General features: G+C 44.3%; 1 protein-coding gene across 7 annotated transcripts in view; it reads right to left on the bottom strand.

The window, feature by feature from the left end:
- The window catches only part of fgfr2 (fibroblast growth factor receptor 2), a 37,593-nt gene extending 24,608 nt beyond the window's left edge, over positions 1 to 12,985 (bottom strand). For 4 of the 7 annotated variants that reach the window (XM_085428689.1, XM_085428690.1, XM_085428686.1 and 1 more), the window contains exons 1-4: positions 12,389 to 12,985; positions 10,064 to 10,316; positions 2,773 to 3,030; positions 2,377 to 2,451 (exon numbers count right to left, since the gene is read on the bottom strand). In XM_085428689.1, coding sequence (XP_085284815.1) covers positions 2,377 to 2,451; positions 2,773 to 3,030; positions 10,064 to 10,241 — 511 coding nt within the window. In that variant the 5' untranslated portion in view covers positions 10,242 to 10,316; positions 12,389 to 12,985. The remainder of the gene's footprint in view (positions 1 to 2,376; positions 2,452 to 2,772; positions 3,031 to 10,063; positions 10,317 to 12,388) is intronic. The other 3 variants (XM_085428687.1, XM_085428692.1, XM_085428693.1) reach the window with 3 other exon arrangements.
- Positions 12,986 to 15,381: the final 2,396 nt, after the last annotated feature.

Below are 15,381 nucleotides of genomic sequence, written 5' to 3'. Positions count from 1 at the left end.
CATTGTTGAAATGATTTCTTGTTAAGCTGCAATATCCTCCTGTTTACCGTTCATCTGTGCAAGCTGAACAGGTGATTTTTCTTGATGGTAAATTAGTACCAGTGCTGGAAAAATCTGTCAAATCAAAGTACCTCTAAAATGTCAACTTTTACCATGTTCATATGGGTTCTTCACCAAGACAAATTTGATATAAAAGCATTCAATTTGTAATGTTTTTCTTGATCAAGCCGAAACGCTGTTATTTATTTTGACAACCTTTCATGATGGCAGGATTTCCTAAATCCAAAAAAGAAATATGCAACAAACGAAGGAAGCTTCAAAGAGTTATTACATATGTTTAACACATGTGAGGAAGGTTTAATTCGATCTGAAAGATAGTGGCAGATCAATCGTCATCAAGTTTTGATTCAGACATTGTTTAATCCTGGTTGGTTCGCTTAGATTTATGACATCAACTTTTCTTCAGCTGAGTCCCACCCAACAAGGAAGATGATGTCATAAGCAAAGTAAAAACTGAGACGGGGAGGAGTTCCCTTATAAAAATTCGAAAGATGCACAACTTTTACCAAAGGGAACACGCAATAAAAGTGAGCAATCATCTAAACAACTCAACTGTAAACAGGATACAGGTCTGATGATTTAGACCCGAGCTTAGAGCGAAGCTCCTCGTGGCTTTTCAACTTAATCATGACATCAGTCCCCCCTGCCCCCCTTCCCTCCATCCACCACCCTAAGCATGGCTCCCCTCACAGATCCCTGTAGAGGCTCCTCTGCATCTTCTCCAATTACACCACCCCCCGCTGATAAACAAACAAATTTCCATCTTTTCTTCACTAGCATATGTTCGTCAGTCTTCTGTACAAAGTTTAAACAAAATGCTCTGTGTTGCCCGATCCAGAAAATAAAGCCACGAATATAAAGCTACACCCCTCACTCTCCTTCCCTCCCACGCCCACCCTCCTCCTTCTCGGCCCGAGGCCAAGGCTCCACGCCATGCTCAGAAAAGAGTTGGTACTGATCCAACACACCCCCACTCCCCTGCCTCTTTTTCTCCCTCTCCCCCCCCCTTTCTTTTAATAATAATCTTGGTTTTGAATTTTCAGAAACACACACGGCGAGAAAATGCAACTGTACTGCCAGAACAGCTTCGCCTTTGTTTTCAAACAGCTTATTACCATCAGAGTGGCTGGATCTTTTCCCCTCCACCATTTTTTTCTTTTACTCTTGCTCGAGTTCTGCTTCCCCCCCCCCAACCATCACCACCACATATTTAATGGATTTCAGGCAATTACAGTCAGCCCAAAAGTGGAGAAGGAGAACTCACGATGAGACGCAGCGCCTGTGGAGAAGTTTAACAAGATGTGGAAGCCCTCAACTTTGTTTCAGCCTCCTTTTCGTGAGAGCGTATGCGATCGCAAGTGTGCACATGCGCGCGTGCAGAAACATCCCAGATACTCGCCACAAAGTTGGGTAAAGAACTTTCTCTTTCTCACACACATGCACACACACACACAAACCCATCAGGTGGGTAACTGAGTCCAGATGGGCATCTTTCATAATGGATGAGCCCAGCTGACTAAATGGCTGACAGGATGGCTCCATGAGGCCTGACTACCTGTGAGACACAAGCTAGAAGAATGTAAGGAATCCCTGCACTCCCCTGGAGCGTCCAGCCTGAAATACACACACACACACACACACACACACACACACACACGCGCACGCAAATCTCAGGAACACTAATGTATAGAATAGCAGCAATATGGCTAAAAGTCCAATTTGACAAGAGTTTGGTGTCACTCCCAGAACAAATAAAGACCATCCACTGTCTGTGCTGCTTTAATCATAATCACAGAATCTCACTTCTGCTAACAAACTCTGACAAAGCCAAGTAGATTATTTCGCTTGGGGATTAAGCCTTTCTAAGTATTTGGCTATCACAATCAGCATCCCACACTTAAGTTCTGACATGCTCTTAGGGACTCTTCGGTATTTAACAGACTAGAGCACTCAAACCATGGTATGTGCTAATTTTAAAGCCCTTAAACTGAACTTTTTGTTATTTGATATGGACAAATATGCTATTAGTTAATTGCTTTAGCCTTCTCTGCATCCAAAATGTGCATTTAAAGTGTCATGGAGACATAGCTGTAACTGGTAGGAGAATGAAGCTTGAGTTAACGATGGAACAAATGTCAGGAAACAGAGAAAATTATTGAACGGAGAAGTTGGAAGATGTCAGATCGGTGAAGAAACGGGTTACTACTGTCTCTTTAAGGCATCTTGCTCAGGGGTGCCTAATCTACGCGACCTGGTGAGGAAAGGGAGAGCATCTCGAACTCATTCATACCCCCTTTGGTTTCCTCCCATACTCACTTAACTGCTCTCCATCCGCCCCAGTGTCCTCCGATCGCTCTGTATCGTCCTCATCATCCCCCGACGAGATGGCATCTGCACAGAGTAACCACGGTTACTGCCATCCTTTTTTGCACCCCACACACAGACACACATGTAGCAATTTCCATGTTACAACACTGCAACACAGTTTTAAAGGAATCAATAGCGTGAGGGCATTTTTTTTTTTTTATTAAAATATGATTGTAAGTTACTGTTGTTATACAAGCGCACACACTATATATTGAGCTTCAGGCTGCTCATCCTTGACCACATCTACTCCATGGCCATTTCCTGGATCCACACCAAGCACAGACCAATCCTCTCTCTAAAGTTCACATCCTGACCTGTCCTAACCTTGCCTGATCCCTGACTCACCTGTGACATTGACTATGAAGCAGACTGTGTCTTTGCCCACGCTGGTGCAGGCGTACAGGCCCGAATCCTTGGGCGTGGTGTCACGGATCTGCAGCACCTCCTGCTCTATCAGCGTGCGGTTGTTGTTGCCCAGAGAGCTGCCATCTTTGGTCCAGGTGATGGTCCCCGTCCCTGGCAGAGGGCAGCTGAGCTTTAGCACTTCCCCCGGGTGCACTGAGCACACCGTGGGCTTAGAAATTTGGTATTTGTTCGACGCCTCTGCAGAGCAGATGTGGGGAGGAGTGGGGTAAGGTCGAAGGGGATCGGGGAAGGTGGGTGGGGGTAAAGGATGAGGAAGGAAGAGGGTGCACAAGGAGGAGGAGGAAAGAGAGGTGGGAGAGGAAGAAACAAGCAATTTAAGAAAGAAATAAAAAACACCAAAAAAACCCAACGGATGCATTTAAATCAACTTATGCAGGAGGAGCAATACAGAAAAGAGGAGGCCCACGTTTCAAACCGCCACACCAACACATCTTTACAAACTCCCAGTCATTTAAAATGAGACCCTTGGAAACCTAGATCTGTTGAAGTGTGCAGACGATTGGCTGTTATAGATTCAGTGCATGCAGTTATGGCCATAGCTGTGTGTAAAGGAGAAAGGAATAAAAACAAAACCAAAGAAAACAATCCAAGCTTTGCGAACAGTTGTGAAATGGACATCTTTGTGGTGAAACACCCCTCCCCAGCCATCCATCTGTTTCAGTGCAGATGCCAAGCAGTGTGTGTAGGTGAGTAGGAGCAATGCAGAAACATTTCTGCAGCGTTTAAAAAAAAAAAAAAAAAAAAAAAAAAAAAAAAGGGAAGGTAATACAACTCCAGAATGTCTGCCCATCAGAAAGGAAAGCATCCAGAAAAGTCTAAGACGGAAGTAGTTGACAGGCAGGGGAAGTGGGAGGGGGGAGGCGGGGATGGGATCGGACGGGTTTTTTTTTTTTTTTTTTTCCTGTCTTGGCATTTCTCTGGTACTGACTGTGCACCTAAGCTACGAAAAACCTTGAGCTGGCGGCAGCCTGACTCTTCTGTTTTCCATCTCTCTTGTCGTCGTTCTCTTTCACAACATGGCCATGGAGGATCTACAGCTCGGCCAGATCTACAGCCTCAGCTCCTGCCAGCCAAGGCAGAGAGCAAGAAACTCAGCGCTCTACTCCAAAGTGCATAGAACTCTTCATTTCTGGGAGAAAAATCAAGCCTGCCTGCGAGTGTGTGTGCACACACTGTTCTCAGACTCGTACATCTGCACTGACGGAGCAAGATGAACACCCGACATGTTTTAAAAAAAAAAAAAAAAAAAAAAAAAAAGAGAGAATTCTGAATTTCCATAGCTGAGACTGCACTTCTACATCAGGATCATCATGGATTACATATCCACACACATTGAGACAGTTTGGGAACGCTGAGCAAACTAGGAAAAAACCTAAGCTGGGTTCTGCCGTATATGCTCAAGTCGATTCCAGTCACCCCGGGCACGTTGCAAACTTCACACACACATTCATGCACACGTGTATGTGTTCACTCAGCTCGATTGCAGACTGATCTTAGTCAGTGTTGTTCTCTATAATGCAGATGTTCACAAGTTTACGTCTTCAGTGGGAACAAGGTGAAAAATGAGAGGGATTAAAAAGATTCGAGGGAGGAAAGTCGCAACAATGGAAAAGCGTACAAAAAAAGCCAGCGATGGTGGTATATGCAGAGCGTTTAGCTGAAGTCCGATATGTGTAATTACAGCGGCACTCCCTGCCTTTCCTGTACCTCAATGCACCTTTTCACCGACACCCCACCCTCATTATACACCTCTGCGCTTCCTATGTTTGTGTCAAATGTAACGTAAACCTGCACACACACGTACAACAGGAAGGGAAAGTCATTCCGCCACAAGCCTGGAGTTGAGGTATGTGCGCAAACCTCTTGCCCCTAGGCACGTACGCACACAGGTACGGTTCCTGCATTGTCTTGTTTTTCCCTCTTAACTCCTTCAAACCGGAAGTGATTAAACCCCCCTTTGGCACCGAGTGTGTGGTCTGATAAGAGGTGGAGCTCCTGTGCTGATTGATGGGAGCTGTCTCCGCTACCTTTTACAATGTGGTTTTCCACACTGGAGGCATTCAGTGTGATGTTATTACTGCTTGGAGGGGTTTTTTCTATATCACAGGGATAGTTCTGGAAATGAAGGAGCGATGGAAGAAGGGTACGCAAGTTTGGAAGGAAAAACAGGAAAAGGGAAGGGCAGGAATTTATCCATTTGGTGTGTGAGTGATTGAATTTGTCTTCATCATTTTCTTTTCTCTGCTGTGTCCATCTGTGCCCCTCCATCAGCTCCTCCTCCTCCTGCTGCTCTTTCACCTCTCCTTCCGCTTTGCCCTCTTCTTCCTCTGATTACACACATCCACACCCACCACGACCCTGCTGACCTAACCTCGACCCTTCCCAAACCTGTTGACACCTCCAGCATACCTGATTTTTCATGGGAACCTGTGTCATCTAACCCCATGTAAACACACACACACAGAATGCAGAAACTAACTTGTAGACAAACTAAGAAAATAAAGATACAGAACTGAATCTTAAACATGTTATCTAAATGCACAGCTCCGGTGAAACACTTACTCTCAGCATGTGTACATGGACTCTTGTAGCCTCTTGTGTGTAAGAGCTGAAACACTTCACTGCAGATTTTCTCATCTCTGCAAAGTTTCATCCCCCTTCTGCACAACAGGAGGAGGCGGGAGCCTCTCTCTCTCACACATAGACACACACACACACGTTTTTCTCAATTTCTTTCTAAAGCAGCTTTCTCCTCTTCCCACCCTCTCACAGTCCTATCACTTTCCTCTCTTCTCCTGGAGCACATTTCAAACTCCATCTCTCTCCCTCTCATGCACAGCCATTACAAGTGTCCATCAGGTGGAACAGATTCAGCCCCTCTTATCCCCGCTCCCTCTTCTCATCCTCAGTCGCACCATCTTTTGCTGGCAATAATTAAGTCTCACAATCCAAATATATGTGCATGTGTGTGTGTGTGTGTGTGTGTGTGTGTGTATGTGTGGCTAAATGCAGCAAGCGATTCTCACCAAAGTCCCTTTAATGTCTGCTTGCCCATCTGTCCATCTATCAAGTTGGCATGAGCCCCACAGAAATGTTGGTAAAAGGCAAGAGCAACGTTTTTTCCTTTCTCTGATCTTAGGAATTGACTTCTTCAGAGAGGCACATTTGCCTCCAGGCCTATCTTCCCATCTCCTCCCTGCCTCATTCTGCAAAATGAGATCGAAGACTAAATGTAATGACTGCCATCTCAAAGGCGCACACTAAGCATGCATGGAGTCCAACACAGACACTCACATACACGTGCTCAAATCACATCATCTCCACTGCCCTTCTTATCCTTCCTCTTTTCTTTTTACCCCTCTCTTCTTCCTCTGTAACCCCCTCACGTACTTAAATCCCAGGACTTTTCTCCCCCTTTTTTGTCTCTACCCCTTTTCTAATGTCTGTGTCCTTTCAGATTCAAATCCCTCCTCTGCTTTTTTTTTTATGACAAAGGAGCAGCTCCGTGAACTGGCTCCTGCAAGCATCCATGGCAACAGCCCCTCGAGTTCGCTCACCCCTTCACCCCCTCATCAAGGCCTTCCCTGAACCCCACACGACCCCTTTAGCCCTTTGGACACTATGTACAACAATCTTCTTAGGCTGAATGTAGCAGTAGTGACCCTCAGAAACATTGCATTAATCTTGAGATTATAACAAGTCAGATGAAGGACACGCTGAAGCCAACAGTAACGACAATCTAATGATAATCTGTCAGATCAGTAGACTATAAAAACACTTGTCTTATGCAAGTTATTTTATGTTAAGAAAAACATATTGAGTGCTTAATTCTTAAAGCTGTACAACAAATCAATGTGCTGCTGCAGTGGCATGGACAAGTTTGAGTTGTTTTAGTTTTCTTTTTAATTTTGATCCCTTTGTATTGTTGATTTTTATTTTTTTTATTTTTTTTTTAAATTCAGGTGGTAATTCTGGGGGGCGGGGGGGCTACTGAGGAGGGGTGGGGCTAATGGCAGAAAGAGTACAATATAAATGTATTGCATCACCCTAATCACATTAAATTTGCCTGTAACACAGCATTGTTCCTTAACTCAATAATATCGTTATGGTTACCAATTAAGTGGTTAAGTAACCTTTTCAAAAATCTTCATAATGCGCAGATAACAACAAATGTGACCTCAGCTTGTGAGAGAAAGGAGAAAAACAAATAACAATGTGATCTAGACCTTTTACACTTTTATGAGGCCACGGATCTTTATTTTTTATATATATATATATATATATATATATATATATATATATATATATATATATATATATATATATATATATATACACACACACACTTAATAGGAAAGGTGGGGTTTTTTTTGCCATCTACCACCTGAAGTACACCAGACAGCGCATGGAGGTCTGACGAAACAGGCTGGCACAGGTAGCGGCTCTTCCCAGCCTCTTATCAGACAGCTGTGAGAGTGAGCGGTGGAGTGACATGGTATTTTCTGGCACATAAGCCAAAGCAAATAACGCACTCCAACCTACAAGATTAACACCAGCTAACGGCAGGCTAGTAAAAGCCATTGTGTGAAAGCTGTATATTAAACCCCAATGCCCCCCCCCAAACACACACACACCGACTGACACACTGTGTTTGTTTAGAGTTCAGTTCCATTGCCATCGCCACACATCTAAACCCACAATCCATGTCATTAACTGGCCAGCTGACAGTTTTACACTTTTACAGCTGCACTCCTACTGTGCAGATAGCACAGTGCTACAGATCGGTTATGAGCAACACCTCGCACACGAATGCACACGCTGAGACAGAAAACTGTAATCCCATTTTGTTTAACATGTGCCGACTGTGTGACTGGTTTAAAAGGGCGCAGCGTACATGTGAAAGCAGGAACGATGCAGCAAGAAAGCCAAGAGTGCAATTACATTCCTACTGTGGAAAAGCAACTAGTGTGTTGTTAACAAGCATCCATCCCATTCGTGTGCCTGTCTAGGCATCAAAGAATCTTCCTTGATGCATAATGGAGCCTATATTTATTTAACCGCTCGACTATTTTGAAGCGCTGCCTCCATGCTGATCAGAGCATTTTTGAAGAACACAGTCAGGCGGGGACGACATGAAAGTCAAGCCAAACCATGAGCTGACTTTTGTCAGCCTGCGTTCCAGTGCGCCTGGTGCCACATTTATTCCGCATTATGTGCAAGAAGAGTGGCTTGAAAGAGCAGAAAAATGCCTGTGTATTTTCTGCCATTGTCATTCAGAGTATTTTAATCAATGTGCAAACAGAGCGTGCCTGGACAAGGTAAACGTTCCCATATTGAAGTGGCTACAGTGGCAACAATAAGCCTGTTGTGTGAAGACATTAAACAGCACGTTCAGTCCGCTTCTTCCATTGTAACAGCCACAGGTAGGCAAACTACCAGGGCCACCACCAGGGGTGCAGGGGCAGGCTGTATAGAGACAACATTGATATGCAATCTGATGAATCTAAAGTAATTACTGCTCCCACAGACACAAGCACGTCTGCAGGGCAGAGGGGAGGGGAGCGAGAATTCAAATTTTGAGAATTCTTAACCTTTCTGGGTGGGGTGTGGGGACGGAGGCGGGGGGGTATTCAAGACAGTTACGGTAGGTAGGACAAGTCAGTCCATCTCTCTCTAACATCTGCATCCCACAGGTGACTCCATAGTGTCCTGTCAGTATTAGTGAATGGAAGAAAGCAACAGACTGAAGAGGACAACACATTGAGTAAAATCACACAAAGGTGCTGTTGATGATAATTTAAATAAATAAATATTTGTTTGCAACATGCAACAGATAAATTGGTTCACAATCAGATAAGCAGACCAGGTTCTTTGTGCCCTCTCTGTTCTTCTTCAGGTGACCTCACCCAGGCCACTTAATCTCCAGTCACATGACTTCATCGCTGCTCAGCAGCACTCTGTAATCTCTCCATCTAAAGGAGAAGTCAAATATGCACAAATCCTCTTAGAGCTCTTCTGGGGGATTTTGTAACTCTGGAAAACTCCCCCTGTCCTCTCTGTGGCCATGTAGCGTAGCGTCCGGGCCATGTGGGGCTCTGAACTCACCGGCTTGGAGCCAAACAGTCTGAGACAGAACAACAAAAACAACAGGAGAGGAGAGCTCGGGCAGCCTCTCATCCAAGTAGGTAAGTTTGATACCTGACCTCAAGGGCAAAGGCCGAGAAAAGGTACAGTGTGTGTTTGTGTAAAGACAGAAGGACGGTGGGGGAGGTGGCTTAAAAGTGATGCTCTGTTGTTTGGCCTAACTCACAATTAGCATGCTGATTAAAGCCAGGGAACAAAGGACTTTGGAATGCGACTTACCATCCATCAAAACAACTAATTAACTCGTCTCTAACCAGACTCCGAGACCAGAGACACAGAAATAGAGAAGCCTAAAAGAAAGACTAAAAAAAAAAAAAAAAAAAAAAAAAAAAAGCCTTTCACTAAGATGTTTCTCAAAACTATATAGCTTAAAACAATTATTCAAACTTTGCAGGAACAGGAAATAACAGCAGTCGTGACTGGAAGAAAGCAAAGACCAGAACTCTAAATCTCCATCTCAATCTCTTTCCAGGCGAGAAGGTCATGAGAGAGATGCCGGGTTAAACATTGTGCCACCCTTCTTCACAACTTTCCCTCCAAACAGAGACACAAACCAGGCTTTACAGCTCAAGTATAGCTCAGTAAGCTACGCACAGAGAAGAACAATAAAACAAAAAGAGTGCGAATTAGAACTCAGTGAGGAAAACAAGAGGTCGGCCATGCCAAGGTTAGTTGTTTCTCTTTAGTTTATTTATATTTCTCCCTCTAAAATGTTGTCTCTTTTCCAATATTTTAACTTTTACTGGAAGTTAAATGAAAAAAAACAACAACTTGTGCTTCTGCATGAAACTCCGAAAGTTACAAAATAAATAAATAAATAAGAGTATAAAATATAGAAACTGTGTCACGGGCCAGTTCTGGATTCTTATCCACCTCAATGTGAGTAAATGACAAGAATTTGAAGGGAAGGATGCAAAAGTAAACAAAAACGATCAATAGGATGAAGGGTGGATTTATTTATTTAGTTATTGACAAACTGGTGCCTGCTCTTGAAAAACAAGGCAAACAAATGTGGGTCCCCCCCCCACCCCTCTCCTACCCCGTGTTACAGCCCCTCACTGCTTACCTTCAGGTTCCAGAGTGGCCTCCCCCTTGGTGGCAGTAAGGGGCGGCCGGGCCACGCTGACAGTCAAAAGGGACAGCAGGACAGCGGCCAGGAGCCAGGCCCACGAGGCCATCCCGCTATTGGGGGACAGCGCTCCCCATACCCCCCTTCTCCACCTCCCCCTGGACACTGATCCCATCTGAGGGGGTCCGCCCAACCATCAACTGCTGCAGGGTTGGCCTGTCACTCACCGGAATTCACCCAATCACCTGGGCTGGGAGGTAAGGGGAAGAAGTTGGGAGACAGGTTGAAGAGGCAGAAGTGTGAAAGGCAGCAAGGGGAGAGAACAAGAAGACAGATTTAGTCAAAATGGTTCATCTTAATTCATAGATGCTCTTTGAGCCACGTCCCTCTTACTTCTTTTTAAAAAGTGAGAGACAGCTGAAACAACAGAGTCACCAAGTGCTTCAAAATGCTGTCAAACAAGCCACACCACAGACATACCTGAAAGGTGAGGCAGCCCACACAGAGCCGCCCCGCATCTACCTTTAGTTTTGATCTGTACGCACTGACATATATTTCAGAACACGAACTCAAACATCCCTCTTCTAAATTTTAGTGTCAAAGGAGCCGTTTCACTCACGTCCCCCAGACTTCTAGCATTTATTTAATCTCACATGAATCTAATGAAAAAAAGAGCATCACCTGTTCCACGCTGCTCATTTTCCCCGCTAAATTACTAATATTACGTTTTCTTTTGTAACAGATCAGTCATTATATGTTTTCAAAAGTCGCTGGTGCAGAAAAGGCAAAGCAGCAGCAGCCAGTGTGGCACCAGTTTCTCCGCTGGACGCCGCTTATGCGCAACAGATGCACCAAACCTGTTGCCCGCGCTGTTGTGTTTGTGTTAATCGCATTCGTAAGAGCTTTTATTGCATGCCCAGGACTTGATTATGAGAGCCGTACGGTTTTAATTGAAAAAAGCGATATTGCAACATGGGGACAAACACACACATCGTTCCGTTTAGCCAGACATCTGCGGTTCAACCGCGGCGAAGTGTCTCTGGAGGTTTGGTTAAGTCACGCTTCCCTGAGCTCCTTCTCTTCCAGCTGGAAGTATCGATTAGTTTCACCCGCAAAGACAAATGTAATTTGACTTTTAGAGGGCGAAAAAGAAGACGTGCACATGCCGAGTTATCTTTCATTCAACCGCTCGGGGGCGGGGGACTGCGGGACACGGACGGTGACCGCGCACCTGATGTCGGCGTGCATGCTTGAGTTCATCCGACGTCTTAACTTTATTAGAGAAATGCGCCGGTGTGAATTTTGCAATTAGAGTACCCAGTTCCGCATAGTGACAGCCCAGACTCATGAATTATTGATGAAAAGTAAACGAATCAGTGCACCAATCAAGTACTACTGGCATCACCGCTGTCTAAAAACTTCTGCAGGACGAAAAGAGCCCAGATAACACGCCCCCACCAAAAAAGCCTCCATGTGGGGGTGTTTTTGTGCTACGCTGCTTAAAGAGAGCAATACAAATACTACATTTTTCTACAGCCGTCAAATAAATAACCTACAACAGAAACGATTTGGAAAAAGAGAAAATTAATGCGCAAAACTCAGCAGTAAACGGTATATAGTGATACGTGAAATAATCCACTCTAAAACGGGACCCACTGAGAGCTCGGCCTCATACATAACCAAGCCTTCATTTAAAAACTCGAGCTTTCAATGAAATTTCTTGGCACTGATTGAATCCCCGATTGAAATTCAAATCAGTTGGCTTTTTCCACAATGAGGGGGGCTCATTTGGAGCTCCTCGGTGATTTAGGGCTCCGGCACCAAGCAGTGAAAAAACAACAGCGGTCACGGGGTAATTGGCACCATAAATGCAATGTAGAAAATTTACCAAAGTAATAAATAACCCGGACACTTGTTAATGGGCCCTAAAGTGATGATGCAAGGTGTTGTGTGGCTCCTCTCGCGTCTTAAATAAACAAAGATGAAGTTCACAGCAATAAGTTTTTACGTGCAAAAAAAGAAAAAAAAAACAAATTGGGTTTTTTTTAATGCATGCCAGAAAAATATGAAACTAAAATTTAAAAACTTTAAGATTTAAGAACTTTACGCACTTCGTCGTCTTCTGGAAACTCTTTTGGTTAGAAAACTACAAACAAACAATTTTCAGGGGTTTTTTCGTGCAGCTGTAAAAAAATAAATAAATAACTGCACAAACCGTGGAAGCGCATTTCCACTATCGCGTATGGCAGCAGGAACCCTGACAGATGAGGCTCTGAAGACGCATTAGATTTTTTTTTTTTATCCCATGCAGAGAACACTTACCAGGGAGGACTAAAATCGTGGAGATCTCTGTTTTGGCATGCACAGATAAGGGAGGAGAGAGCATGAGCTGAATCCAGAGGGAGGAATGTCTCCAATAATACAATGCAGCGGCAAAAAAGGGAAAAAAATCGAGGCGCTGGCTTTTTTTTTCTTCAGCTTACTATTCCACAATCAGCCGGCATCAGCTCGGATCTGAAGATATATTCCAAACCCGACTGACAGCGTAGACCAATGCCATGCACAGAAATCCGGGTTTACACGCGTTATCCTTCCAAAACACTTCGTAAAACCATATCGCTGTCCCCCCCTCGAAACTTTCCACCTCTCGTCACCAAGTTTCTTCCAAAGCGCAAAACACTGCCCAGTGTTCCCCGAACAGCGCACTTGTCAACTCAACAGAAAGTTTGCAGCTACCACGTACGTGGGACGAGTTCTAAAGGGCAGAAGAGAATAGTTGTCCACTGCAAGGAGAAAAAAACACCTCGTAAAATCCGTGAATGTGCGTCCTCTCGGTGAAACGAGCGTCTCTCGCGTCTACTTCTTCCGCCGACAGTCTTCACTCTGTTACTCAGACGCTTTGTCAGGTTTACTAGATTTTTTCTCCTCCTTACGTCTCCACACACACCGCCCTCCTCCTTCCCTCCAGTGCGTGTCATCACCCCCCCTCCCTCCTCCTGTCCCGAGCACCCCGAGTGTAATTCGAGCCTGTGCCTGCACTGCTTTCGGGCCCTGCCTTCCTCCGCCCATCAAACTGCAGAGCTGCCTGACTGCCTGCCCCGCGCTCGACTCGTTCACACAGAGTGGGAATGCGAGAGCCACTGTTCCTCTGCCGAGCTGTCAGACCGCAACGCCGCTCAGTGGCCAAGACGTGACACAACGTAGACTGTAGTGAAGCATCCCTGCAGACTCAGTATTAGAATATTCAGATCAGTTTCTCAAAGTAGAAATAGTGTACAGTGATTTAGAGCAAGAAAACTGAAGTCAGAATGAAAGATCGGCAGAGGTTCACCAAACTACAAAAACCATGTCTACAAATTGTGGAACAATTTTAGAACAATGTTCCTCAATATAAAATTGCAAAGACTTTGAATATCTCATCATCTGCAGGGCATAATAGGATTCAGAGCATGCGCAAAAGACAGTATTTGATGCCTGTGGTTTCTGGTACCTCAGACAGCACGGCATTAAAAACAGGCATAGAAATCACTGTATGACCTGAGGAACACTGCCAGAAATTGTCTGTGACCACAGCTCACCATGCAGTGCAAAGCCCTATGATGCAAAGAAGTGAAAGATATGTGAAAATGATCCAGAATCAGCACCATTTAAAATCCTTCAAAATGTCCAGCAACTCATTTCTTTGGTTCCCAGATGTTTACAGACAGTAGAGGGGATGCTACACAGTGGTGTTGCTGCCAACAAATTCTAAATGGCCTTAAAATGTCACATTTTCTCAGTTCCACGCAGTTTGTGTCGGTCATAAATCATTACATTCTGTATTTATTCACATTTTACGCAGCGTCCCAACTTTTTTAGAGTTGGGATAAGAAAACATCACTAATATAGCAGTCCAAGTAATACTGATATATCACTGAAAACATTCTCTCTGCGTCTGAACCTTTACTGTTTCATACTATTGTGCACATTTTTAAATAAGAGATCTTTTTCATAGCTCGTGATAACAGAACAATAAATGAAAGCAATAAGAAGTGAATCACAGTTTAAGAGAGGGGGAGGTTTATGATATTCTGCAAGGCTGCGGAGTTTAGAAAAAAACTTCTGTTTATAACTTTCCTATAAATGAACAGCTCTGTCTGCAGCTACCCGGAGAGAAACTGAAGGTCGGCCCAACAAAAGTTGTCCCCCACTGATTCAAGCTGTCTCCTGCATTGGTTCAGGCGTTCAAGTGCTCTGAAAGAGACACAGGCGAGGGTGGAAGACTCTAATCTCTGCAGACTTTTTATTTTTGTCTCGCTTTCACTGCAGGAGCCCCTTTTTTTTAAACAAGGGAGGGAAAACGCTTTCATTCAATTTGCACTAATAAGGCTTTTTTTTCTTTCAGCAAAAGGTTTGTCCTGTGAATGCAGAGTTTCTCGTCTGTTTCTCTCTCCTCTCCCACCTCTGCCTGAAAACCAGTAAAACCTTCAGATAACAGTGGAGCTGACAGGTTGGCTAGAAATACAGAGGGAGCAAGAGGTGAGGAAGGAAAGTTTGACTCATTTTTCAAGTGGCACAAAATACCCCCCACCGTTTCTCCCTCTCTGTGACTCTTTCCTCCCACTACAGAAGTCTATTTACAATCACCCACTTTATTTTCCACTGCTCGGGCATCCCACATTTGAAAGAAACCTCATCAAGCAGATTCTCATGGGGCTTTGACGGAGGACGGGATGGACTCAGTGCCCTGGTGTTGTGGTATCCGTCAACCTGTCATTGTCCCTCTTCATTTCCAATCTTTTCTTTTTTTGTTTTGTTTTTTCTCCCTCCTGTGCCAGCAACCACAGTGTTTGGATGCAGGGAAGGAAATAAAAAGCTAGTAGCTTGTAATCAGCATGTTAGATGAATATATTGATTTCTCGTCATTGTTGATAGAACTCGTAAGGAGGTGAGCTTATTGGAATGGCTGCCCAGTGATATGTTAATGCCAGAACGTCTCTTATTGCTGTGAGAACTGAAGCTGCAACTGATGGTTTTGCTCTGAGCCAATCACAGGTCATTATGTTTACCTCATCCTGATATGCAAATCTGAGATGATGTGAGGGATGAATAACAGCGATTCCTGGATCACACCCAGATGTCCCATCTTTTCATGAAAGTATTAGTATGAAAGTCTGATGAGATGAACTGTGTACGTCTGCATGCTGGTGCAGATGTTAGCATTATCACCTTACAGCAAAAATATTCTGGGTTCAAACCGGGTGCTTGGCTGGGATCTCCCTCCACAGAGTTTGCATACTCTTCCTGTTAGGTTAACTGCTGATTGTAACTTAGCT

The sequence above is a fragment of the Rhamphochromis longiceps genome, linkage group LG13 (assembly GCF_057381845.1).
Source record: "Rhamphochromis longiceps isolate RC_006_pf linkage group LG13, R_longiceps_female_GT1.1, whole genome shotgun sequence".
Taxonomy (NCBI): Eukaryota; Metazoa; Chordata; class Actinopteri; order Cichliformes; family Cichlidae; genus Rhamphochromis; species Rhamphochromis longiceps.
This window is presented reverse-complemented; position numbering and strand designations above follow the sequence as displayed.